Genomic DNA, 27,768 nt, shown 5'->3' with positions numbered 1-27,768 from the left:
CCCCGATAGCTTACTGTGGAATTCTTGTACCTTAGCCTGGGAGCCAGGCATTGGAAATCTCGCCTCGGCATCTTCCAGAGAGCTCGGCTCAGTAACGAACCTACCCTGGCTTCCCACGCAGCTCGGCCAATGCAGCGGTGTCCTGACTGGCTGGTCCACATCGGGGTTTCACTGCGTCTTCCCCCGCGAGCGGGCAGGAGATGGGAAAAGGCTGAAGGAGCAGCTCTTCTTCGGTTCCGCTCCAGCCTTTTCACTTTGCATCTGGGGACAGCTTGAAGAGGGGTGGGGTCCTCTTGTCGGGATACCCTCCCTTTTTCACTCACATCCCTGGGGGTGAATTCAGGGCGGGTGGAGGTGCCAGGCTGCCCGTCCTGGAGCTCCCTCGTTAGCCACAGTGCTGGGGCAGCACAGACAGCAGCCGGGCTCGCTCCCCCGACACACCGCCCCCGGTCAAGGTGTCTCAATCCAGGGGACCATCTCCAAGGACAGTGGGGTTCAGTCTCCATGGCCCAGCCAGTCCGTGGCCTCTCTGCCAGCAAAGGGGCCGGTTTGCGGGTATCACAAGGGCTCAGGCAAATAGGGATGTTTTTCTAAAGCTGTTCCCAATGTAAAGCCAAGTTGAGGCCATTCCCCATCAAGTTTTTGCCCTTATTAAAAATGGTCTCCATTTCCCACTGTTCCCAAAAGGACTGAAGCAACATGTCGCCCTCAGCCAAGATGGCCACCATTCTTTCCCTTCCCCCTCCCCCCAGGAAAAGATGGCTCCTGTCTCCCATTGTCCTCAGTGGGCGGGAAGCCAAGGTGTTCTCAGTGGAGATGGCCACCACCCATGGCCTGGTGTGACAGGCAGGCGGCAGTGAGGGGCCAGAGCAATGTGGAGGTGCATGAACTGCTCGAGGGAGATGGGGGCACTGAAGAAAGGGTGGGAGCCGTAGGGAGGGCAGCTGAAGGGCAGGGCAATGCGGGGAGGAGAAGGGAGACAGAGCGGGCATCGGGGAATGTGGGGAGCAGGATGGAGGCTGGGGAGAGGGCCATGGAGTGTGGAAGGAGGGCACTGGATCTATGCCCTGGCACAGGAAAATGGCGAGCGGCCCAGAGGAGAGAGATGGGTAGTAACGAGCCAGCGCGGAGCCCAGCTGGGTCTGATTCTGCAGGGTGCAGTCTGGGATGGGCTTGGTTGTTCCCCCCATCAACTCGAGTGAAGGGGGCCCGAACCTGGCAGGAACTGGGTGGGAAGCACAGGCAGGAGCCGCACCTTCCAAGCAAGTCGCCCTGGTTCCCTGGAAGCCTCTCCCAGCACAGCAGAGGGGCTGAGTTTGTGGGTGAGCCCAGAGTCTAGGACCAGGCTCTCCGGGGCACACTCCCCTCCCACCAGCCAGGCTTTGGCTATGCAAGCTGATAAGTGCAGTGCACAGCGGTACACCCCACTCACTCCATGAGGAGCTCCATCCTCTGCTGGTGGCTGGTTCACAGACAGAAGATGGGCCCTCGAGATCAGGAACCAGCAGCTCACTCATCAAGATCCAGAGGCCCCAGGTCCGATCCCCAGCGACCCAGCCGGGGACACGGCATTCGGTGGGGTCAGTAAAGTTCCAAGTAGCATTAACTCCTGCATTGGGCTGGAGGACAGGGGTGGCAAGCCCCCCACAGCAGCCCCTCTGCCAGGCTACCCCAGTGTCTGCAGGGTTCATGCCCCCTCAAAAGCTGAGTACAGCGGTGAACCTGACAAGGCTGCCCATGCCCTCCATCCCTGCTGCTGGCCCTTGGTTACTAAAGTCCAGGCAACTGTTCCCACAGAGCCCTCGCACCCTAGGGAAAGGGAGCAAGGAGATGTGCTGTTGGTACCCAGATTATAGCTGCACAGGGGCCCTCAGGGATGGCGAATGGGAGTAAGGCCAGGCTCCTCCAGCTTTTACACCACCGAAGGTTGCAGTTACACCAGAGGGGGATTTGACCCGCAGACCAACTCATGAGATAAGCAGCTGCAGACAGACTAGGGTGTGAGCCCTCTAACAGCAGGCTGACAGGTCCAAAGGCAGGCCAGGCACCAGGCTGGGACACAGGCAGCTGGGGGTCACATCCAGGCTGCGTCACTGCGGGTGGGTCACTTTGTGCCTCAGTTCCCTCTCCCTGATAAGCCTGCATCTGTCCTGGCCAGCCCTTTGGAGCAGGGGCTGTCTCTCGCTGGGTGCACCAAGGGGTCCTGACCTCAGCTGGAGTCTCGGAGGCTGAGACAGGCATTAACCTCGCTGAAGGGGTAGTCAGGCTGTAAGTTACAATGTGGGCTGGGGGAGTTCTGTTTAGCAGAATCATTTGGAGTTTAGTTCTCCATTGGAACTGGTTCCCAACAGACACCGCGTGGTGTGTGATGAGCTCTTTCTGGGGTGCTGGAACGGGGGGAGAGGGGGAAGGCCATGGCCCCATCACTTTTAAAAGTGGGAAGGCTAGGCCCCCTGCTATTTACCGGCCATAAGCATGAGGGAGGGAGGAAGGGAGGGGGCAGAGAGGAGCAAGTGGAGAGAAAGGAGAGGGGAGAGAGGCGGCACAGGAATGGGATCTTGGGGGAAGGGGTGGTGCAAGGTCGAGGGCTTGAGGGGAAGGGGTGTACTGGGGCGGTGCCTCATGGGGGAGGGGCAATGCAGGGGGGTGAGACCACAGTTCAGGTGCCTGTGCCCCCCCACACTTTTAGGGTGCTGCCACCGCTCCTGGCCCTGTCTCTCCCGATCTGCCCAGGGGTCATGTCGGCAGTGGAAAGGAATGGCCATGCTGATGGGGTGAGCATGGTGTGACCCAGTGGCCAGCTGGCTTGGAGTAGGGAATCCTGCTAGGTTAGCAGGGCTCAGAGCTAGCTGCCCACCGAGCTAGCTGGCTACAAAGGGGTCTGGTTGCTCCGCTTGCTCGCAGCAGGCAGCAACGTAAGCCAGCTCAGCTCTCCACCTGCTTTTGCTTTAGGGGCCTGGAGCAGGTAAGAATTTGGGTGGGAAAGTTTCTCCACATAGCTCTGCTGATGCCCCCTCTGTTTTCAGACTTGGCCCCTTGCACCCACTCACCTCACCCCACCCTGGTGAGTCTCCTCCCGACCAGCTGCCTTGCGTGGTGGCTGTGAGATGTACAGAGCTACCCATCCTGGATCGGAGACAACCTGCCTGGAGCTGCCTCCGTCTCAGCCCGCCCACTCCAAGCAGCACGGGGCCTAGCTAGAGGGGGACAAAGCTGCTGCAGAAAGTGGGGCTGGCTGTTTGGGGGCGGCAGGGGGAATGCTCTGCCCTCTAAGTCAGTCCTGAGCCACTGTCCCAGCCCCGTGGAGTGGGGCGCTGTGCTGCTGAGATTGAAAACTAAGAGCCCGCGTCCCGCTGTGAGCACAATCCATTCCGCAGTGAAACGTACACAAGTGAGGGTGAATCCAGCGGGTCTTTACATCCTGCTTCCCTAACCTCCTGCGGCTGGTTCAGCTGGCTACAATATTCCTCTTCACTTCCTGTCCTAAACACTGTTGCGCACAGCATGGTTCTGAGCCGCTGAAACCCACTGCTGCGTGGGGCACAACCTTTCATGCTTGCTGGCTGTGGGCTTTGGGCCGCTGTGGCTTGCCAAGCCGCCCTGAAAGAACAGTCCCCAGGCCACAGCTTTGCAAAGCTGCCATTCAGGCTGAGAGAAGAGAATAATTTAAGGGTTCATGAACCTTACAGGGCCGTGGGGTTATTGAATGGCAAACAGCCCCACACCTGGGCACTCCAGGAGGTTGGAGCAGCCTGGAAAGAAACCCACCCAGGTGGAGTCGTCCGTGGTTAAGGCACTTGACTGGGATCCAGCAGATCTAGCGTCTAGTTCTTCCTTCTGCCACTTGGCAAGTCACTTCATTGGGCTGGGCCTCCGTTCTCCAGCCATACGTTGGAGCTACTGAGCCTACTTTCCCTCAATTGTTGTCCAGGGAGGCTGTAGGCTTGGCGGGCCAGGGCCTCTCTCTCACTACGTATTTGTGCCCAGCACCATGGGGCCTTGACCTCAGGTGCATGCGTAGGCTCGCATGTAATAGACCTAACGCTACAAGCTAAGGTGCCCCATCAGCCCTAACATCTCCCCTTCCCCTGGCCCTCATCCTGCAGCCCCAGCCAGGCTGCATGTCCTCAGCCCCCCCGAGGACCAGCTGCTGTCATGGGGCCCAGAGGCTAATTAGCCGCCTTGGCCCATCCAGCCTTTTTCTGACACTCACCTCAAGACAGGAACGACAGAGGCAGTCGGGGGTGAACTTCGTAGTCCATAGTCAGGATCAGGTGCCCTTCAACCTGGCAGCGCCCATATGGCTTTGCAGCTTGGCTTGAGGGCACCATAACCTAATCCTCTTAGCAGCCTGTTTTCCTCTGCAGCAGACCTGAGAGAGGCTGTTTTACTGGCCAGCGAAACACAGGGTCCAGACAGAAGAGAGGGTTTGCGCTCCCTGCCTGAGGTGTGGGCAGAAAGTGACACCCCAAGTCCCCACATGGCTGGGGAACAACCCCCTGAGCCACCCCCGGGGAAGCGAACCCAGCAGCCCACCCTCGATAATAATAATTAGCATGTAACATCTCCCAAGCGCTTTGGGAACATTAGCTAATTAATCCTCCTGCTCGGCCTGCTTTGGATTATCCACCTCCTCCCTGAGCAGATGGGGGGAAACAGAGGCCCTGAGAGCAGGTGAGCATCTGGCCACGGAGGGGGCTAATTTACTGACTCCTTCCTTGGGCAGAAAGCAAACTGCTGGCCTGGAGGATTCCCAAGGACATGGAACCGTGGTTACTAGTGCGAGGAGAGGGCATCACTGGGCATTGCACTCCTGCAGCCATGCTCAGAGCATGCTCCTGCAATGTGCACGGTGCTGTACACCTTATGTACCCATCCCAGCCTCTCCCTGCTCCGTGCCGGGCAGGCTGCTGTGAGCTCTTCGAGTGGCTGCTCCACGCTCGATCACGCTAACGCCACTGTGGGGAAAACACTGACAGCCAGGCCAGATTTAGTTGAGACCTAATTGCTTAAATTGACGGCAGATGGTCCCCAGGGCAGGACGCTGCCTTGAGTGGCTCATAGAAGGCGGGCCCAGTGGCGAGGCATGGGTCAGCTCAGCCCTAGAGATGGTCTTCTCTCAGATGGGAGCGGGGGGCATTAGCTAGTTCACTGCACGTTTTAAACGTGGCGCAGTGGGTAGTGCACTAGACTACGACATGAGCTCGAGCCTTAGTTCTGCCACTAATGACTTGGGTGACCCCGGGCAGGTCACTTCCCCATTCCCTGCCTCAGTTTACCCATCTGCTGAATGGAGAGCATGACACCGCCCTCCTTTGTAAAGCGCTTTGGGAGCTGGCAATACGAATAATCAGGGTGGCGCGAGCTGGGAGTACGGTTATTCCTCTGCCACTGCACCAGCCCCACCTTTCTTTCACCTGACCTGTTTGGTCCCATTTCTCTAGCTAGTGTCTTGTGGGAAGAGAAAGGCAGGATCGACTGGTTTCCACATTCTGGGACCCCAGGGAATGGTGGCAAGCCCACCTGCCAGCCCAGCCAGCTTGTGTTCTCCAGAGGGGCCCCCTTACTTCATAACCCTGCCCCCCAAACCATCCGTGGCTGTTGGGCCCTAAGACAACCTCCCGTTCTGTGCCTCTGACCCCAGAGTTTTCTAGATTCCGAGGCTAGAAGGGACCCATCTGCTCTGACCTCCTGCATAGCCCAGGCCAAAGAACTAGCCCCAAATAATTTCTAGAGCAGATCTAGGGTCTGCTGCCCTGATTGTCTCACCCCCAGCAGCTGGGAGAGCCCTCCTGTCTGAGAAGACCCCACATTTCCCAGCACCCCTTTCCCTGCTGCTCCCAGAAACAGGCTCACGATCATCAGGCCCCAGTGCCTGGCTGCAGCCCAGCCATCTCTGGCCTAGATCTGCTCCTGCTCATTCCCCAGTTCCTGGGCATGGTATAGAGTGTCGGAGTGGGCAGCCATGGCTTGGCAGACAGGAAGACGGCAGCAGGTGCAGCTCTGGCATTGACCTTCACAGCTGGGATCATGTGACAGACTCCAGGCTGGAGTCATCCTCGCTCAGGACTTAGCTAACGGCAGAGTCAAGGTGACCCCCCCACCCCAGGCTGTAGGAGGGAGGAGAGGAGAGCCCCGACTCGGCCCTGTAGGGCCAGGAGAGGAGGTGGTGTTTGGCTGCTCGCTACCTGGCCTAGAGAAACGAGCATGGGACCGGGAGCTAGCAATCCCAATCCCCACTCGCTAACCCCACCTCTGTCACTTACTGCCCTTAATAGCTTGAACTGCTGTAGCACGTCAGCATTTCATTCTGACCCCTGATGAAGGGCAGCAGGGCTGTGACAGGATCTAGCTACAGTGGGGTTAGGTGAGGTTCAGGGAGGTGACACTACCATTACCTGATGGAGCCGGTGCACGGCCCCAGGCAGGCGGCTGGCAGGACCCCGCTTTTGTGTGAGAGGAAGCAAGGTTTTGTGGTTACAGAATAGGACTCAGAATCTAGAGCTTTGGAATCCATTCCTGACTCTGCCACTACTCCCTAGGTGACCTTGGGCAACTCACTCCCCCTCTATGCCTCAGTTTCGCCATCTGAAAATGGGGCTAATGATACTGGCCGACCTCACTGGCATTCGAGAGGCTGAGCTGACTAACGTGTCACCTGCTCCGATTCTCTGGTGATGGTTGTTATGATGAGATCTGTGGATGGAAGCTCTTATGGAAATGCAAAGCCAAGGCCTAGCCATCCCCCCTGCCAGCTTCCTAGTATTTATCCCTGGGCTGGAAAGCCTGCAGCCATTTTAACCCTTCCCCTTCCACCGCAACCAGGCTTGCAGTGCTGAAGGCCTCTTAAGCCTCCCACACCCCATGGCTCAGGCTGCGTACACGCTGCTGTGGAAACCAGAGGCCAGGTGGTTTGAAATGTTGCATCATCAGGTGCAATGCCATAGCAACAGAGTCTAAGAAATCCTTAGCAGCCCAGGTACGGACCAGTGCTGTGGCTGTCAGCTAGCCGCCATGCTTGTCCTAGGCACAGCTCTCTGTCTCGTGGAGGATGCCAGGGATACGAGGACACAGTTAAGTTGATTTGGGTACCTTAGCCCTGCATTCATCTTACTTGGAATGGGCCAGCTTTCCACTTGTGTTTCTTTAAATGACATTTTCCCTGTAAGTCATGGCAATATATTTACTGCCTTCAGCCCGGCCTCCGTGTTTTGCCTGGCAATGTACGTTACATAAAGTGCTGATCCAAAGTGAGCCCCAGCAGATTGTACCGTGCCTATCGCTGAACTAACTAATCTAGGCAGAACACGAGTTTGCTTTCTGAAATGTGCCATGCTCCCAAGACCCATTACAGGGTGACCTTGGACAGGTCATGTCCCCTCCCTGCACCTCAGTTTCCCCATCTGGATAATGGGGGTACTGACACTGACTTCCTTTGTAAAGCGCTTTGAGATCTACTGATGAGGAAGGCGGTAGCTGAATGACAAAACACAGCCATGTCCTACTATAATTTAGGTCAGAATAACTGAGCCAATAAAAACCACAGGGGAATTTATGGAGGCAGAATGTAGTTACCCGAGATGGAACAGAGAATATAAATTGGCAGGATGCCCTCTAACTAGTCCCCTTTGTAAACTCTGCGGCACTGGTATGGTAGAGAGGAAAACCTGCCCCTTGTGGCAGTTAAGGTTGACATAAACACATCAGCCCAGACACTGGCTGGAAAGACACACAAAACTTTCCCTGACTGCACAAAACTAACAGGGATAAAGGCAGGTGAGGGGTGTCTCCATAGGATTTCCCAAGCTACAGAGCCAGGTCACTAGCTAAGGTGTTACAGCTTCATTCTGCTCTCACTTGCATCAGATAACCCAGAATTTAAGCAAAGCCTTGAGCTGGGGCCAGTCTTGCCAGAACATGGGAGGTCAGGACTGGGCCCAGCTGTAGGTTAAAATCCTCAGCGAACCAGGTGGCTGATGCTGGTTGGAAAGGAGCCATTTCTCCTGTTTGCCTGGTTTGAGGCTAGGCATATAGATTCACTGATCCTTCCACTCAGCCTGTTGCACCGACAAACAGCTTGGGGCAGGGCCGACTCTAGCATTTCACCGCCCCAAGCATGGTGGCACACCGCGGGGAGCGCTCTACCGCTTGCTGGTCCCACAGCTCCGGTGGACCTCCGGCAGACGTGCCTGTGGATACTCCACCGGAGCTGCGGGACCAGCAGACCCTCCCCAGGCATGCCTGTGGGAGGTCCACCAGAGCCGCCTGCCGCCCTCCCGGCAACTGGCAGAGCGCCCCCCGCGGCGTGCCACCCCAAGCATGTGCTTGGCGCGCTGGGGCCGGCCCTGGCTTGGGGACGTGGGCAGCAACTTAGCTGGAAGCTCATGCAGCAATGGGCCAAATTCCAGCCTGAGGTAAGCAGGGGCAGGCTCCGGGCTAAGCCCGTTGGCATGAGCCGCGATCCTTTTGCAAACCCATCCTATCCCAGACGGGTCCCTTTGCTGCTTACATCCATTTTCTGTCTCACGTGCACCACCACTGACTTTGGCTCCTAGACACAATTGCCCTTGAGCAGAGTTACAGCAGGGGTGAATCTGAGCCATAATCGCTGCGCTGGCTGCATTACTAGTGCATGGCTCCTAAAACCTGAGCAGGGTGGTTAATAGCAGGCACCCCTGTGGGCATTGGGGAGCATTGCTGTGTGAACAAGAGAGACTCACCACGGCAACCCAGGGAAACCTACATGTCAGAGCCAGTTCCAGAGCTGTCCGTTCGCTCTGGTTTGCAGGGGACACCTGTACCCCCTCTCCCAAGTGCTGCAGGCAATGCCTGCCTCTTTAAGAGCCAGTCTTGGCAATGAGGCAGCACAAATTCTTCCTTGCCAGGCTAGATCTCTGGCTGTTCCCATGGGGCTGCACTCCCCCTGCAGCGACAGGGGTTTGGGCCTGACACGCCTCTTCCCAGGATGCAGTGCAAGAGTCACCACATTCCAAGCCCCAAGCAGCGTAATACTCTATGGAAGTGACCCGTGTGACTTAGCTTTTCTATGGCACCTTGAATGATTCAGGGATCTCAGAGCCCTTTATCCGTTATACAGGCCCCAGAAATAAGGCTTAATTGAGCCTCACAGCCATATCTATCTATGCAGGTAGAGCCTCACTGTTCATTGATTTTATAAAGCGAAAGATTAGCCCAGTCACCACTGAACTGCAGCCACTTCTGGGGTGGAACAGGGCAGCTGTCTAACAGCCCACATGATGGAATGGGGCAGGGGGGACTTTACAAGGGAGAATGGAATTACCTAAATTAAGTTTAAGCAAGACACTGAAGCAATGCTTACAAGGAGTCTCATGGGATTTGCAATGCCACAGGTGGTCAGAACCTTATTTCAAGACACCTCCCACCCCAAAAAACACCAGGTAGCCATAGCACCACCCTGCGCTGGGCTAGTGCAGCCTCAGAGAGAGGAGAGCTATAAAGCAATTCTCAGATGTTCCTGCCTGGTGGCCCATCCCCCAGCCCAAGCTTGCTGAGTGTGGGAACACTGACAGGGCTCCAACAGCCCCACCCTCACGCAGCTCAGACTGCCTGTGGAAGCCGAGCTAGAGGAGCACCATCACCCTTTGCAGGGGTCTGGAACCCAGCTCTCCTTCCTCAGAGCACGTCTCTGGAACAACCCTGACCAGAAAACATGTGCTGGGGCTGCAGGGCATGAAGGAAATACAGCAAGGACTCAACTCCTGGGGAAAAAGACAGCTACCTGCTCCCCTCAGTACTCAACATCCTCACTCCCTTCGACCCCTGTCCCAGTGCCCAGCTACCCTGAGTGAGGTGACTCTCACCAAACCCACTAGCCACCTCCATCCATCGCACTGTGCCCATGCAGCCTGCCTCTTTTTCCCCTTAGTGCTCAACAGTGAGCTGTGGCTACACCCCCCAGAACTAGCCTAGCAGGCATAGCCAGGCCTGAAAGGACCTACAGGCTGCAGGAAAGCTACCAATGTGGTTTATATAAGGCAGGATTTCTAAACCACGCCCCTGCCTCCCAGAAGTCTGTGCAGTGCTCAGGCTCCGCCCCTTCTCCTACCTGATAAAAGCCAGTGTCCTGGCTGGGTGGGTAGGTTTCTAGGGGATTATAGACTCCTCTTAGTGGCTATTGACTTAGAGAGCTAAAGGGAGTACTGGGCCTTATCCTTCTTGTTAGAAGGAGAGTGACTTTACTGCTCTGGCTGGAGGGGGCTCCTTTCCTCCAGCCTGATGAAGACAAAGGCTCTCTGAGATCCAGGGGCATTGGGCTTGACTCCCCAATGTATTCAGGAGAGAATCAGCTGCAGCCTGTTACAGGTAACTCCACAGCACTGGGGGGAGGCATGTGTGGGAGCTGGCTGGTCTCAGTTACTGGGCTAGGCTGTCTTGCCTTTCTCACCCATAGGGCTGGGGGTCAGCTGGGCAGACAAACCACAATTGCTGGCTGTTGAATGGGCTCTGGAATGAGTTGCTGGGCCCAGCTCTTACTCAGTGAAAATGTGTTGCTCCCTGACTCTCTAGGAGTCTTGCTGGCTATGGGGGCTGGCCTTGCCCTATAGGAACCTGGCAGTGGGCCCTGCATTGTAGGGCTTGGGGTGGGGGATGCCTACCTAGTGGTCTCTTTGCTCCCCCTGTGCTGTGGGCTCTGGAGGCTTCCAATGCTCTTTCCCAGCCCTGTTCTTGTTGCAGGTGCTAATGGGGTGATGCCCTGGTTCTGCCACCCCAGGGCAGTGCTGGGAGCTGGACAATCAGGCTGTGCTCAGCTGAGCTAGGGGTGTTGCTCAGAGTGACTGGCAGCTCCTCAGCCAGCCTCTAGCTTGTGGCTGTAGGGTCAGCTGTGGGGGTTGGCATTTGGGGGGGAATCCTGAATGCAGACTCTGCAGGGAGTGACGCTAATGACTCAGTAGGTTGCCTTCCCCCTCTGGGTCAGGTCAGAGCTGCTGTGTGAGCCTGTGGTAGTGACTGATGTCAGACCTGACAGCTTGTGGTACTTCACACAATGGGGTTTCTCCCCAGTGTCTTGGGCAGACTGTGCAATAATTGTCCAGCTTGATTCTGTCTGGGGCTTCAGCTGAGTAAGGCACTTGTCACTGACTCTCCAAATGATCAAGAGAGTGATTGCTGTGCTCCTCCCCAGATGTGGCTGCATGCCAGGGGTGGAGGTGGTTCTATCTGTAACTCTGTGAAGTGCTTTGGGGATTTTTCCTTCTAAAAATATAAACTAGAAAGCCCCCTGTGCTGGGGCAGGACCAGATAAACCTTGACCACCCCTGATAGGTGTTAGTCTGACCTGTTCTTAACAACCTCCAGTGACGGGGATTTCACATCCTCCCTTGGAAGCCTGCTCCAGAGTTTAACTACCCTGAGAGTTAATTTTTTTCCTGATACCTGACCTAAATCTCCCTTTCTGCAGATTAAGCCCATTACTCCTTGTCTAACTTCCAGTGGACATAGAATTATAGGCCTGGCAGGGACTGGGAGAGGTCTAGTCCCCTGCACTCATGGCAGGACTAGGGATTATCTAGATCTGGAGAACAATTGGTCACTGTCCTTTATAACAGTCCCTTAATATATTTGCAGACTGTTACCCAGTCCCCCCTGCTCAGTCATCTTTTTTTCCCAAGAGCAAACGGGCCCATTTGTTTTAAGCTTTCCTCCTAGAAAGCTTAGGTAAGGTTTTCCATCGTTTTGTTGCTCTCTTCTGGAGTCTCTCCAATTTGTCTCTCTCTCACCCTACACCAGCTGAGGACTTGCCACTGCAGAGTAGCTTGGACCAACTACCTCCTGAGTCTTGCCTAAGACACGCCTGTGAACGCATTGTGATGCAGTTGCAAAAAATTAATATTCCGCACTGACTTATTCCATTTGTGATCCGCTGTCCCTAGATCCTTTTGAAGCAGTATTACTGCCTAGCCTGTTGTTGTGCAGCTGATTTCCTTCGGAGGTGAAGTGTTCTTGGGGTGGGGTGTGGGAGTATTCTCTAAATGTGTAGAGATCCAGTCTGTCTTGGAGTCTAGACAGGTGAGATGGGCTGGCCCTGCCCTGACAGGCTTACAGCTGAAGCTTAGTCTCAAGAGACTAGACATTTACCTGGGGATGGACCACTCGGGGAGTGAGGTTACAGCCTTATGGGGCATAACACAGTGACTGACTGGTGAGGGTGGGGTTAGGAAAACTCCTGTGTATTCCACAATAGTCCCTTATGCTGTTTCTTGTGCCTTTTTGGAGCATCTAGTGTTGAGTCCTGCCAGAGATGAGATACTAACTAGAAGGGCCATTAGTCCAGTAGAAACTGGTGATTTGTGTGATCTAAATAGACAAGAGATGGTGCTGGATGGGGCAAGCATCAGCACTGCAAACTGTCCTAAAAACCATCTCTGAGCTAGCACCAGCTCCTCCAGTCTACAGGGATGCTGAAAAGACTAAGATCTGACTCATGACACACACTAGTTGCTGGCAGTGAGGGGGGAGGGGAATATGACTATCAGCTTGTTACAGTGCTAAACTTCTGCAAGTCACTGCAAAGTTCTCACTGCATCTCCCCAGTTGCTTGGGCGGGATGCGGAGCTGCTCTGCAGTAACTTGCAGATGCTGTATATTGACCTGGTTACTGGGGATGGTGCTGCTGGAATAAGGGGTTCTCATGAGAACCGAACAGGAAGGGGAACAAGGGCTCAGGATGTCCCACACCTCACTCACTGGAGTTGAGACAGTGCTGGATGGGACAAGACCTGGCAACTCCCAATCAAAAAGAGCAAAGCAGCTTCATGGGGGCAGTTGGGAAGCAGTTCCAGGAAACCAGAGTGACGCACATGCCCCTTTCCAGGTACCTGGTTGGAGGGATGGTCTGCAGAGGCTCGACCTGCCTCTGCTACCAGCAGGGATGGGAATTTAGGGTTAGGCTAAACCGGGGCAGGCAAACGTTTTGGGCTGAGGGCTGCATTGGGTTTTGTAAATTGTATGGAGGGCTGGTGAGGGGAGGGGGTCATGGCCTGGCCCCCACCTCCTATCTGGCCCCCCAGGACTCCTGCCCCATCCAGCCACCCCTTCTCCCTGTCCCCTGATGGCCCCTGGACCCCTGCTGTCCCATCTGACCCCTCCTCTGATTCCTGACTGCCCCTGAAATCCCTGCCCCCATTAAACCCCCTAACCACTATCCACACCCCCGCCCCTGACCACCACCCTGAACTCTCCTGCCTGGAGCACTGGCGGCTGGAGCTGGGCCACGCTGCCATCACATAGAGCAGAGATCGGGTCAGGCTGGCTCTGCAGCTCCAGCCCCACTGCCCAGAGCACTGTGCCAGAGCGAGCGACCTGAGGCTGCAGGGGGAGGGGGCACAGCAGGGGAGGGGCCGGGGTAGAACCTCCTGGGCCAGGAGCTCAGGGGCTGGGCAGGATGATCCCACAGGCCCGATGTGGCTCACGGGCTGTTTGCCCAGCTCTGATCTAAACACAAGTTTCTTCAGCTGCCTTAAAATCCACTTTCTCTTGGGTTTTGTTCTCCTGTGGGAACAGCCAGTCTGGTTCCAGAAGGCGGCTGGTCGCTGTGGCTGGTCAGGCTCCCACAAGCGAAGTGTTGGCACCAGAACGCAGGCAAGTCCCCTGGGCAGTGAGATCACTAGAGGGGGCTGGACCCCTGGGCCTGTTCCACATGGTAGAATTGCAGCTTGCCACCCGAGGAGAAGGAAGGGCATGAGGCCTGACCCCGTGGGTGTGCTTGGAGACCAGCAAGCCCTAGAAGTGTGCCAGGTGTAGTGCCTGTGAGGGACTGGTGTGTGCCTGGACTGGGTTTCTTGCCCCTGCTGTAGCCTTTTGGCCATGGCTGAATCACTGTGGGGCTCTGGGGGGAGATCCCAGGCAGCAGGACATGCTGTTTAGCTGCAGAAGTGGCTCAGGTGAAAGAATCCAACCTGGCTTCTCAAAGGCTCCCAAGTAAATCTGTTCTCCTCCTGCCCCAGGAGCCTGAAGCCAGTGATCAACAGTAGTCAGGGCCCTAGCCTAGGACTTAGAGCAGGGATCTGAAGCCTGCTCTGCCATAGGCTCCTGTGTGACTTTGGGCAAGTCCCTTAGTCTGTGCCTCAGTTTCCCATCTGTGCAATGAGAACAGCCTTGCCCTAACTCGCAAAGAGTTGTGAGGATAAATACATTGGACTGTAAGGTGCTTTGTTACAGGAATGGGGGCAAGAGGAGAGCAGGCAGAGAAGTACTTTAGATTAAATCAGGTTTCAGAGTCGCAGCCGTGTTGGTCTGTATTCACAAAGAACAGGGGTACTTGTGGCACCTTAGAGACTAACAAATTTATTTGAGCATAAGCTTAAATTTGTCAGTCTCTCAGGTGCCACAAGTACTCCTGTTAGATGAAATCAATGACCAAAGGCCTGACAGCAGGAGCTGGCTCTAATTAGCTGCAGCCAGTTGGTGGCAAGATAACTATCTTGCTGGAAGACCATTCCTTCCTGCCAGAGGCCACTACACCAGTTCAAACTGGTCACTCCTTGCAAAAGGCTCTGGAGAGGTTCTGGAGAGCGGGGTGATTTGCTGTTTCCTCTAACAGGGTCAGTGTCACTTTGGCTGCCTCCTGCCCTACCTTCCATGCAGCTCCTGATCCTGGCAAGTGTCTCTTATCTGGTAATGGGAGCTCCTTGGAGACACCAGCTGAACACAGCACTTGCTTGATGCTCAGGTAACGTCTGAGCTCACTAGAGGTGGGAAGCTGGCAAAACCCAGCTGGCTTTTCCCCATCTCCTTGGTGCATTTGAGTGCTCTGCCTTGCTGGGGTCCAGAGTCATCTCTAGTCTGTTGCACTTGTCTTGTGAGCGGGGTGCTGCTCCTGGACTCCTCTGAAAAGACCTTGGTATCTCAGGAGGGGAACAGGAAACCTCCTTAGAGGCACTCTATTGCAAGCTTTTTAAATCCATTTGGGGGGGGAAAAATGCTGAGCATCCTTTTAAGTCAGGGCGTGGTCTCCATAGCAAAGACTGAAATGATCATTTGTCTCTGGTGTAGAAGTTTTCCTGTAATGCTGATAACACTCCCAAGGTCAGTGCAGGTTCTCTGGGGAGGCTCCCACAGCACCACATCCCGCTCAGGAATCTAGAGCAGACATCAAGCCCTGCTGAGCAAAATGGAGCTGGAGTCAGAGTAACACTGCAGTAGTGCAAAGCCAAACATGGCAGGGGAAGTTCCAGCAGCTGCTCCCGTCAGTGGTTGGCCTGAATTCAGGGAGTCTGGTTGGAGCCGCTTTGGGTGTAGATCCAAACTCCCTTTGCATGCTCCCTGGAGGGAAATGCCGAGTTATGCAGGATTTCATAGCTTGGTATTGCCCTCCCGGAGAGTGTAGGGAATGGTGGTGGAGAAAATCAATGGTCTGTCCTCTCCTCCCTGATAGATGCACCTCACCTTGCATTGGAGAGCAGTTGAATGTAAGCAGCAAAATCTGGGTAATAACTACACTATTACAGGACAACAGGGTAGGGGCAGGAGGGCAGGTTCCCTGGGCAGCTTCTAGCCTTCCAACATGTAAGTACCCGACAGTTACATTACTGGACATCTGCCAGTAGAGCCTGACAAAGGTCCTGTGTAACTAACACTGGGCACTAGTGTCAAACCAAACTCTCCCATCATCCCACTGGGACGAGAACCGCCCTCCTGTCCTAAGCAGAGTCTGTGCTACAGGACCGACACCGCCAATGGCGTTGCTCGCTTGGCTGGGGGCTCTGGGGCTGCAAAGCCGCTCACTGTTCAGGGCTGCAGTGCCTGGAAGTAGCTTCCCCTCACAATTGGATCAGGGTTCTGTTCTCAGCCCTGCCACAGCTTTCCTGAGCAGGCTACTGAATCTCAGTGCTCAGACCCCACCTGGGGGGTAGGAGGGGGAGAATCATCCTTTGTGTGTCAATCAGAAGAGCAGCTTTGGAGGCAAAGATCCTCAGTGGACATATGCCAGGCACAACGGGGGCTCTGATCTCAGAGGTGGGCCTCTGTATTGCTATCCATCACTAACAGGGCTTTTAAAATGTACATAAAGGCAACCAAGCTGGTTTTAAGGTGGACCTGACCAGAGGTTTTCCCAAAGATCCTCCAGATAGGAAACCTGGCCCCCAAAGTCCCTTCCTTTCCAGTGCCATGGGCTGAATGTGAACAAGAGACACTTCATAGCTCCCAGGAGTGAAGGGTAAAAGCTTTCAGTTGGGGTGGTCTTCAGAGTGACCCCGCCTCCTTCCCGCAAGGTGTCTCTGGGAAGGCCTGTAGCTAGAAGTCCCCAGTGCCTCGCCTCTCTTGCCTGAGGCCATGCTGCTGTGCCCGGGCGAAGGGGAGCGGTACTTAGCAGCATATCGCTGCACTGGCTGGAGTAAAGCAAAGGAACCTCTGGATTAGACTGTTGGATGAACTAGTCTGTCTCGCTGGTGGGAACCAAATAAGAGATGCAAGCTGGACAGAAGACCTTGAGCAGACTCTCTTGTGAGTAGCAATCCAGCCTGAGGCTCCTGGGGCTCACCTACCTTAATGGAAGCTAGAGGTGGATCAGTGTGTTTACTCCACCCCAGAGGTGGCTGCATCTCAGTGAACTAAGATGTCTGATTAATATAGCAAGTGCTTTCTGGATGAAAAGGGCTGTGTCTAAATAGTGACCCTCCCAGCATCTCCCTCTCCTGCTCATTTAACCTTACTACCTTCCAAATATTGAGGCAGTGGGTTTAGCTGCAGGTGGCTCCTGCAGTCTGTGTGCACTTCATGGTCCTGCCAATTACCTTGTAATCGCTGGGTTTATTGTGTGTCTCACCTTCTGATCTCTGATCCACCCAGCAGCTCGATAGTTGTGGAATTTGAAAAAGAGGTGGGCTTGTGGCATTCCCCCACTAGGGAAATTTCCACTGTCTGAGCTGCCTTCCTCCCTCTCATTTAACTTCCAGAGCATGGTTTGGATGGAGCCTGGGCCAGTCCACTTCCTCTCTCTTTCCCCCCACCCCCACCCCCCAGCTTTGTGTGCTTGGGGCAGTCAGTCAGTCCAGCTCAGACTGTCAGGGTATATCATGAATCTCTGCCAACACCAAGTACCCTCTCTAGACAGGTGAATGGAGGAGCAGATCCAATGAGTCTGCAGCTGTCCTGGCCTCAGAACCCCAGGGCCCCTGTTCCTAATGTAGTACTGCCCATCCAAAGAGCTCACTTCACAGCTACAGCCTCACAGCACAGCTGAGACATGCAAGCATTGTCCTCCTTGTGGAGGTGGGTGAACTGAGGCATAGTGGCCAACATGCCCAAGGTCTCAGACTACAGGTCTGCTGTGTCCTGGGCCTTAACCTCAAGGCAGAATAAACTTTCTTTTGCCTTCTTACAAACTGTCTGTTTCACTTCCTTGAATGTGCTTGGTAATCAGGGGGGATGAATTATTAGGCCAGGACCCAGGTTGGAAACCCTTGGATTCTTGGAACCACAGGTTCCAAGCCCCCCAGGGTTATCTTCAGACCTTAATCCTTCTGCCTTAGCTAAATGGAGCTGCATATGGCTGACAGGATGAGGATTAATCAAGTCCTGTCTGAGCTTCCTAACTCCCCTGGCACTCCTACAAAGCTACTCCTCATAAAATATCAGCGGTGGAAGGGACCTCAGGAGGTATCTAGTCCAACCCCCTGCTCAAAGCAGGACCAACCCCCAACTAAATCATCCCAGCCAGGGCTTTGTCAAGCCTGACCTTAAAAACCTCTAAGGATGGAGATTCCTCCACCTCCCTAGGTAACCCATTCCAGTGCTTCACCACCCTCCTGGTGAAATAGTTTTTCCTAATATCCAACCTAGACCTCTCCCACTGTAACTTGAGACCATTACTCCTTGTTCTGTCCTCAGGTACCACTGAGAACAGTCATTGGGTAACACTGTCTCATCAGGTAGTTGCACTTCCCTCTCCCCGACCTCAGAGATGGCTTGAAGCTGCGGGACCAGAGGACCCTCTGCAGGCATGCCTGCGGGAGGTCCACTGGAGCCGTGGGACCGGCAAGCAGCAGAGGGCCCCCCGCAGCATGATGCTGTGCTTGGGGCAGCAAAATATCTAGAGCCGCCCCTGTCCTTGCCCCCATCCAATTGACCCTTCAGGTGTAGTGATCAGGTCAACAGCAGCTTCTGTCCATCCTGCCCCCTTCTTCCCCTGGGAAGGTAGCTGCCTATGGAGTTAAAGAAATGGCCCCTCTGCAATCCCTGCAGCGTACACTGTGTGTGCTCTGGCTGCAGGCCCAGCTGTCTCCCATGAGATTCTTTTCCAGATATCAGCCAAGCAGGCATGGAGGTGAGTCTGCATTTTAATGCAGAATGTCTAGGGTGCTGCAGCTGGGCTCTGACTCCAGAAAGTGGCATTGTCTGTGTTTTCTGCGCTGGTACGGTCAGTGTCCCGGCACCAGGGCAGGATCTGCTCTTTGGGTGTGATTGAAACCAGTCTGCTGCCTTCCTCCAAGACTCCAGGCAATTCTGAGGAGTTCAGACTTGGCCAGGACACTGGTTTATCTTGGCATGACTGCGCACCTGAGGAAGGCATGGCTTTGGGTGGATCAGGGAGCCTTTGTGTCCTGGTCCCATCTGTCCTGTCATGCATGGCATCCTCACACTGCTGCTGCACGCCTGGGCTGGGTAAAGTGACTGCTGGAGACAGAGAATGAGCTGGCAAGTTTCACTGCTACAGCACTTGGTGCTCCAGCATTAGAGAGCTTTCTTGTAGCCAATTGCTGCAGCTCTCCAGTCAAACAAGGCAACTGCATTAGCCTCCCTGGACACTTGTGGGTAATTTTCTCTCTGCTCTGCTTCCTACCTTGCCCAGGGAGCGGCCCATCTCTAACCACAAACCTGGGTGGGGGGATGTAATGGAAGCACATCTGAGGGGATGGGGAGTTTAGGGGGCAGGGGACTGCAAATGGGATCTAGAGCCATTCGTCCAACAGCTACTTTGGCATCTGGTTAGCTGTAGTGCCTGAAAGCTGTTCCCCACCCGATCGCTGTTTCGTTGTCAGCGTGAGACAAGCTGCTGATCTCGGCTTTGTTCCTAGTCTGCCAGAGCTGGAGACAGCAGTGGTGGGGTTTGTTCGCAGATTCCCTAGGCCTAAACTATGGGGGTAGCCTCTGGTGCCAGTCAGGGCAGAAACTAGAGCTGTGTAAAGAAGTGAACAGAAGCAGGGAGTCCGTCCTGCTCCTTGCAGGTCCTGATCTGTTCCCCTAGCCTGGCTGGGGGCTGGATGGGGGTGAAAACATCCAAGCCTGAGGTTTCACAATGACTATTTGCCCAGAGGTGCTCAGGACATGTTCCTTGTTTATCTCCCTGGCAGTGACCAACCCATGAAGAGCAGGTGCTGAAGGGAACAGCTTTCTGAAATGTGTATAGTGTTTGCCAGTGACTTGTACAAACTAGGATCAATCCATGTACAACATAAAGGGCTAAACTTGCAGTAACACAGCAAACAATGAATAATTTGCCCAATATGCTAATCAAATGGCTGGGGAAACCCGGTCCATCGAAAGAATATCTGGGTCTCCAAGGCTCTGTCGGTTCCTTTCAGCAACACACAATTGACTTAGTTTCTTTGGTATGGGTCTGCCAAGCATGGCTTGCCCAACAATCAAATTAAGCACTCCCTGTCCGGTACTTGTGTATCTGACTGTCTTACACTTACGTTATCACACACTGCTGAGAGATGCTGTCTTGCGTTCACATAAACCTCAGACGTTTTAAATAGTAGCAATATTTCAGCTTGGTTTGGTCGCTGGGCAGATGCTTATGTCGAAATGGTCCACAGTCAAGTCTGACTTCTGATCAACAGAAACCTGGCTAAAATCAGACACTAGAACTAACAAAACTGAAATCAGACTGAACTTTTCCTAAGGAAACACTAAACGTCAGTCTCATGCATTATTTGTGTAGTCTGTATGGCAAGGAAATTAATGAAATAGCATCCTCCACTAGCTGGAAGTACCCTCTACTCGGCTGAATGGGGTTGTACTTCAGCATTTGTGACTATCCTTACTTTGAAAAGTGACTCTGTAAATGGCACTGTTTACTCTAGAGTTCCAGATCATGGGTGACCAGTGCACCAGAGGGAGATGGTGCTCTTTGAATTGCCAGGGTTGCAAGCCCTTGGGGATCTAACCATCCAGCTGACATTCATCCCTTATGCACCATCACAAATGTTCTGCAGGTCAAGCCCTGCTCCCTGCTGAAGGCAGGGGTTGCACAAGGGTAGCTGATTGGAACTTGATGAATGATGCTCATGCACAAGGGAGAACAGAACCAAGTCGACTTGCTGGTCCTTAGCTAGGCAGGTTCTGCAGAGGGTAGTAGAACAAGATCCGTGTCTTGTTAACAGGATTGGCTGTGACTGGATATGAATGGGGCTGGATCTCGAGTGAGAAGGGGCCAGCTTGACAGAGTCCCTCTTCAGAGTAGAACAGCACTTGAGACAGGCTTTTGGGGTGGGAGGAGGTGTCCTCTTGCTAGACTTCAGTCTCCCCACCTCCCTGGCCTGGAACCAGGGCTGGAGCTTGTACATGGGAACCAGAAAGCACAACTGGCCACTCCAAGGCTACAGTGAAGCGCAGACCCCCATGGCTAGTGAAAAGCAAATCTGGGTTGTAATGCTTTCATCCAAGGGGTCTGGTGGCCAGGCTGGAGCTCCAAGTCCTTGCTGGCTCCACAGGCTTAGCCCTGCTGTGGCATTGGGTGGCGTAGGGGAGTCCTGGAGCAAGTGCCAGACTCAATGTGTCCTTCTGATCTCTCCCCAGATGGCTCTCAGAATGCCTCCAGCACGTCCACCCCCAGTGGTGACTCTTCACCCCCCTCCGCCCTGACTCCACTGCAGGTCTCCCTGACAGCAGCCCCCAATTGTACAAGCCCCACTGCCATGGAGCCCACCCTCTGCAGCCCAGGAGCCCTGGCCTTCCTGCCGGCCAAGAAAGAGGACAGGCCCCAGCCAGAAGGAGCCAGCTGCGACACAGCTGTTGGTAGCTCCCCCACTGGCCTGAGCGAGTGCAGCCAGGTCCTGCTGGAAACGCCTCCCAAAGGCCTCCAGGAAGTGCTGAGTGTGGACATGCTGGACACCAGGATTGTGATGGGGGAGGAGACCCAGTGCAGCGATGACAAGCCAGACACGGGGGTGGAGCTGCACAGCTCACTGCTGGACGACAAGGCTCCCGTATCAGAGGCAGCTGGCGCTGAAAGCCTCGCAGCCTATGCCGGAGAAGAGTCGAGTGACGAGGAAAACTGGATCCTAGAGAGCAGCTCTGAGGCTGTTCGGAAACTCTCTGCCCAGGCCACACCAGGGGAGTCTCCCTGCCCCAAACCCAGAGACAACAGGCAAGTGTGTCTCTATCGGCCTCCTCGTCTGCTGCCCTGGGAGCCTGAAGAGCCGAGCGTGGCGCTAAAGGAGAAGTTGTTTTCTCAGGGTGAAACCATGGCCGATGTGCCTTCCCCATGTCCCACACCTGCCAAAGACCCTCCTGATGAGCTGGCCGAGGCAGGACCCTTGCAGCCCCCCCAGGTCAAACCAGTCCTGGATCCGGACCTGTACTTCACAGCCCCTTCGACGCCAATCAAAACAGTCTACTCCCACCTCAAGCACCTCCCCTATGCCAAGGACCACCTGAGCGAGGAGCAGAGCGATATGGACAACGAAGGGCTGTGCTCCCCACCTACCTCTCCATCGGGGTCCTACATCACCGCCGAGGGGGGCAGCTGGGCTTCCTCTGGCACCTCCAGCACATCCCCGTCATGTTCTCCCAACCTGATTGCTGAGTCGGAGACCGTGGAAGCCTCAACTGCTTATGGGGAATCCCTGTTGGAGCTGGAGCTTTCTGAGGAGCCGGCTCGGTTTGCCAGGAGCTCTTGTCTGTCTCCTGAGCAGCTGGAGGAGGAAGAGGAAGGTGACCAGTCTTTGGAGAGACTTTCCTCTGGCAACATGACTCTGCCTTCAGTGCCAGTGGAGGAGGAAGGGGATGGTCAGACCACGCCAGAAGAAGAGTGGGACTCTGAAATTGCTACCTCTATTGCATGGGTCCCGCTCACCACAGAGCCAGAGGATCCAGGGGAGCTGCTGCCAGCTGAGGAGAAGGACCTGCCCCATCCAGGAGGAGACTCTGGGGATGAGCCACTGCAAAGCACCTTGGACAGGCAGCTCCTGAAGGTGGAAGTCTTCACCTCAGATAAAGCCAGTGCCAGCCTGGGGACAGGGGATGCAGCGAAAGAGCCTCTGGAGTCCAGCCTGGTGTCCTGCTCCCCCATCCCCTTGCCAGGCCTCCAGTCAGAGTCCAGCAGCGTGTCTGGGGCAAGCTGCTCCTCGGATGCAGAGACACCCAGCAGCCTGCAGGCCGAGACCACTGGCTCCTCAGCAGAGCTCCCATCAGACTTCACGGACAATGACCAGATGATCCCTGCCACTCTGCTGCCCTTTCGCGGGAGCCTGATCTTTGAGGCCGAGTCGCTGGAGATCACACTGTTCCCCCAGGGGGAGTCTGTAGAGAACGACATCGTCTACGGGGCGGAGGAAGATGACAGCACCTCTGCCTCCTTCCTGCATTCTCTGTCGGAGAACTCCATCAACGAGGGCGTGGATGAGTCCTTTGCCTACCAAGATGACACTTCCCAGTCCTCCGACTCCGCCTCGTACAATGGCGAGGCAGATGAGCAGCTGTACAGCACTGAGCAATACGCTGTGGTGACCCCCTCAGCTCAGGAAGGGGAGAAGCCAGCTGCAGAGGACTCTGAGCAGGGGGCCTCCTGCTCGGGCAGCGAGAGCGAGATGGAGACATCATCAGATGCCTCTGACACCGATGAGGAATACACGGCTTTCTCGGCGCTGGGCACAGTCCCCCACACAGGGGTGGAGGTTGGGTTCGTGCCGGAGGGTAATGTGGCTCACCAGGATAAGCTGGAAGGATCCACAGAAGAGGAAGAGGGGGAGGAAGAAGAGAGGCAGCCACCAGCCCAAAGTGAGGGGATGCTGAAATCAGCAGCACTCGCTGAACCCAAGGCAGCGCTGGTGGATGAACACAGCGACTCAGACAGCCCAGGAAGCGGCAGCATCTCACCCACAGGCCGAGGCTGGAGCCTCTCTCTGAAACCAGACAGCACACCATCCCCTGGGGAGTCTGCTCTGAGAGCTGAATCTGACCAGGCAGATTCTCCAGGGGATACTGGCTCCTCCTCAGAGAGCTCCCTGGAGCACCAGTCCTCACTGTCGGACATGCAGGAGGCCCTGGAGAAAGGGCTCCCCAACTCAGGGGAGTGTCTGATAGCCTGCTTTGATACAGACGAGGAGACTGAGGTCTTCCCTGGGCTGGAGGTAGTCATGGAGAATGCAGAGCCGATAAGCCAGTCAGCTGAAGTGTGTGTGGCTCCATGGAGAGGTGGGGATGGGATGGGATCTGCAATACCCTTGCCTTGGAAACAGAAGCCAGCTCCCACTGAACTCGCTGAGCCTACCGCCAGGGATGCCTCTGTGTTTGAGATGGGCACCAAACTGAAGGAGTCTGAAGTGCACCTCCTGGAGCTCCTAGACCAGGACAGCACTTCTCTGGGAGGGAAGAGGGAAGATCACTTTGTGGCCCAACTGGGAGCCTCCGATGGTGCCAGCTTGGAACAGCCTGAAGTGACCAGAGCTGACAGCGAGCCAGCAGGAGAGTGCTTGATCGCCTGCTTCTCCTCCTCTGAGGAGGAGCTGGAGGAAGCCTCCTCTCTCGATCAAGTCAACAACAATGAGGAACAAGGGGAGCTGTTCTTGGAAGCCAGCCTGGATTCCGTGCCCCTTCTGGGACAAAATGACACACAGCCAAACATGCTCGTGGACACAGCCAGCCAGAATGAGCCCACATTGGCTGTGGTGGATCAGCAACAAGAGCCCCTTCTCCCACCGGGGGATTCAGAGTCCCAGAGCCTGGACCTGCACACGATGCAGAGAGACCTGCAGGAACTCCAGAGGACGCTGGATGGGAGCAGGCAGCAGGAGTGCAGAGAGCTGGATGCAAGCTCAGAGTCTGAGAGAGAGACCTATGTGAAAAGGTACTTCGGCACAACGGCGTTCTCGCTGCTCCCTCAGGCCATAGCGGTTCCAGAGAGCACCGAACCAACCTGGGGGCAAGAAGCCCTAGGCAAGAAGCCGGCCCTGGCAGACAGCAGCATCCCTGAGCCAATCTGGCCATGCTCAGGGACTGGAGAGACCAAAGACTCCAACTCAAAAGAACCTCAACTGGACGAGAGCAGCCCTGCCTCTCCTGGCATCCAGCTGCCGGGAGAAATGAACAGCAGCACAGACCAGAATCAAGAGGAGCTCATGGCAAGCGCAGAAAAGTGGCTCACAGCTGAGGCTGCAGAATCTGACTTGGAATCCACGTTTGGTGCCTCACCCGTTGCTGCGATGGGAGAGACCCAGCCAAAGGCAGCTGTTCAGGCCCTGGAGAGCCTGGGAGAACCTGTGGAAATGGTAACCCCAGTTCCTTGTTCAAGCACTGTCAGCCATGACTTGCAGACCAGATCTGCTGAGGAAGCCACCTATGCCTCTGTATCAGGAAGTGAGTCATGCAGCCAAACAGATTCTGTCTCTGCTCAGGTTTGCCCCCTAGGAGACCAGCTTGAAATGGAAACTCCCACTGCAGCTGCTCCAGGCCAAACCCTGCCTGAACCAGGGGCTCAGGTGTTCCAGGCCCCACGTGTCTGTAGCTTGGATCCAGACTTGCCTGAGTTGAGGGACAGCAACATGAATGTTCTGGAGACAGCTAGCTCTGAGTCTCCCTGGGAGCCTGAGCATGGAGCTGGAGAGGATCAAGACTCATCTGTCTCAACAAGCAGCAGCAAGAATGTTGTGCTCGAAGGGGAAATAGAGAGCACCAATGCAGAAGAAACAGCCAAGAAAACAATTGGAGACCAGCTGGGCTGTGATGAGCTGCCTGGTGGGAAGGGGGCCTCTACCCAAGAGCAGTGGCTGGGTAGCACCCAACTTCCTCAAGAAATGAAGCCAGCCGCTCTGCAGCAGAGTGAGAGTCTGGGTGATGTGACGGAAGAGGAAGCACTCGGCTCTGAAGCTACATCCGAAGAAGGGGTCTACCTCACCGATGAGGAGAGGGAGGCCGAGGCTCAGCCCGAAGAAAGTCAGCCAGGAACTCCTTCGCCCAAAGGAGAAATGGAGGTGGAGTTGGCAGAGAGTGCAGAGGCAGCTTCTGAAGGCAGCTCTTCTGCATTCAGCAATGACCTGTTCAGTGGAGACTCCCCGGAAGGCAGGCAAACACCAGGCTGTGCAGCACTCAGGCCTCCCCTTGCTCTTGATGATAAGATGACCACTGTGGACTCTACACAGGAGGAACCCGACAAGGCTGTTTCCTCCAGAGAATCTTCCCCAGAGCCACCAGACACCACACAGTCCTTCATGCACATGGATTCCAGCTTCTTCATGGCCTCTGAGGAGAGCATGGGAGGGAGCACCAGACTAGTTGAGCAGAAATCCTCCAGGGCGGGGGGAGAACTGGGTGCTCCCGAACAAGCTGAGAGCCAGTTAACAGAGCAGCAAGAGGGTGACATTCCAACAGAGCTGAAGGAAGCAGTTCTACCACCAGAATATCTCCACGTGGGCATCAGCAGCAGAGACTCTCCATCCCTGCCCGAGCCCAGCCCCTCAGGGGTCTCTTCAGCTGAGCACAGCCTGGCCCCAGAACCCCCTGAGCACAGCCTGGCCCCAGAACCCCCTGAGCACAGCCTGGCTTTGTGTTTGCACTATTCCTCCCTGCAAGAAGCTCCACGTTCCACTCACTCAGAGTGCACCAGGCTAAGATCCAATGTGCCAGTGCCTAGCAATCAGCAACTGCTCTTCACTGCTTCTGAGAAGATCATCTACATAGGCGAGCCTGCTATTCATGGCCAGCCCCCTGCAGAGCCTGGGGACAGCAGCCCCAGCGCAAGCCTGGAAGCAGAGCATTCTGCTGAATATTCAGGGCCAACAAAAACAAGCCCTGACTTGCTGGAATCCAAAGCCGTCATTGCAGAAAGCCTGGCGATCAGCCTTGGATTGCGTGAGCCATCTGGTGCCTTGGTGGAGAACCCTGCTGACCCGCCAGCAGCATCTCGTGAGTGGCAGGAAATCACTGCCATGTTACAAGGCTCCTTTGGGAACCTCCAGGCCTCCCAGCTCAAAGTGGGGCCTCTTTGTCCTGTGAGCAGCCAGATGGTGACAGAAGCACAAAGTGTCCTTGCCAGCCTCAAGGAGAGGGTCTTGGAGAGCTCCTCAGGAGAGGCCACCCCAGACTCCCTGGAGGCCAGTGAAGCACAAGAGAGGGTGATCAAAGCTCAGCCTGAACCTGAAACGCCCACTCATGAACTTGCTGCTGGCAGTGCCTCTCGGCAGCCCAGTGAGGACCAGGGTGCTCGGCAGCCCTCTGAGGACGAGAGCACTTCAGAACAAGCACAATTGGAGAGCATCTGTGAGACACTGCTTGCAGCGGAGGTGACACCCAGCCCTGTGCTACTTGCTTCCTCCATGGGCAGCAGTGAGTCAGTGACCCCTGTGCTAGAGGAACAGGATCTCTCCGCAGAGGAAGACTCCAGCCTGCACAGTGAAGGGCCCTTGGAGGAAGAGTCCATCCAGACTTCCTCTGGAACTCATGCTAAAGACCAGGACCAGAGGTCACTGAGCCTGGAGGAGCCTGCGGAGCTGGGGATCTCACCCAGGGTAGAAGAGCCTTGGGAGAGCCCTGGTGAGGCAGGTGTAGATGGTGCCATGCCAGAGGCCAGCCAAGCAGGACACCTGCAGAGCCCACAGCATCCAGCAAACGGAGGTAATCAGCAAAGCCAAATCCCATTGGGCGATACTGAAAGCAGCAGGGAGAATGAGACGCTTTCGACTACAGAAGCAACCAGTCCATTGATACTCCATTCCTCTCCTTCTCCTGAGCCCTCGGCAGCTTCCCTGGCTAGTGACTTCCAGCCTCCAGAGTCTCCTCCACCAGAGCCCTGCCCCATCCCTGCAGCTGCTCCCCTCCAGTCACGTCAGCCTGCCTCTCCTGAAGTCACTGTGGAGGATGCACCTTCCCCTCCTCCTTGCTCTGAACTCATAGAAGTGCCTCCTGCTTTATCCTTCTTGCCACCTTGCTCAGAGGATCCTATCCAAGGCCAAAACTCAGGGCTTCCCACATCTGAAGCACATTCTGTCACAGAGGACACTTGCACTGAAGACCAGCCATCTCTCCTGCTGGATTCCAGGAAATACTTAGAAGGTAACGTCCCTTCTTCCCCCTCCTGCTCCCTGTATTAGGGGATGGAACATCTGCTGGGAATGACCTGGTCTGCCCAGGTCAGGCAGGTGCTTTTCTAACCCTCTCCCTTACAGAACAGGCTAACATCAGTGTAGGCTTAGTGGACCTAGTGCCAGTGGTCTTGGTGGGCCCTCCGAGGACAGGCTTCTCCAACACAAACATCCACCAGCAGTTCTGGCCTAGTCCCATGGAGACATGTTTCTCTAAAGCACTTGGCAGCAGACCTGCTCCCTTGGGAAAGCATCACTGACTCGAAGAGCAGGGAGATCCTTGCAGTGCATTTGACCAAATGTTCAGCCCCAGGAGCTGAACAAGAGCTTTCCAGCTCCCCTTGCTGCCAGCCCCTAACTTCCCCCATACGCCAATGGGACTAAACCCAAACCCTGGCCATGGGGCAGGTGTGAAGGTCCCAGTTTTGCTCAGATGTGGCTCAGGCAATGCTTCTAAATTTCTTACCCAAGTCCTGTGTTTGGA

At 55.3% G+C, this 27,768-nt stretch overlaps 1 protein-coding gene across 2 annotated transcripts in view; it reads left to right on the top strand.

Annotated features, from left to right (window-relative positions):
* Positions 1-27,768, top strand: part of LOC115645324 (NAC-alpha domain-containing protein 1-like) — a 48,047-nt gene that overhangs the window by 7,157 nt on the left and 13,122 nt on the right. The window contains exons 1-2 of one of the 2 annotated variants that reach the window (XM_030549796.1): positions 10,198-10,344; positions 20,785-27,255. In XM_030549796.1, coding sequence (XP_030405656.1) covers positions 10,308-10,344; positions 20,785-27,255 — 6,508 coding nt within the window. In that variant the 5' untranslated portion in view covers positions 10,198-10,307. Of the gene's footprint in view, positions 1-10,197; positions 10,345-20,784; positions 27,256-27,768 lie in introns of those variants that run through there. The other variant, XM_030549795.1, reaches the window with a different exon arrangement.

Source organism: Gopherus evgoodei, chromosome 2 (genome assembly GCF_007399415.2).
Source record: "Gopherus evgoodei ecotype Sinaloan lineage chromosome 2, rGopEvg1_v1.p, whole genome shotgun sequence".
NCBI lineage: Eukaryota > Metazoa > Chordata > Testudines > Testudinidae > Gopherus > Gopherus evgoodei.
Note: the sequence above shows the minus strand (reverse complement) of the source record. Positions and strands in the feature narration are given on the sequence as shown.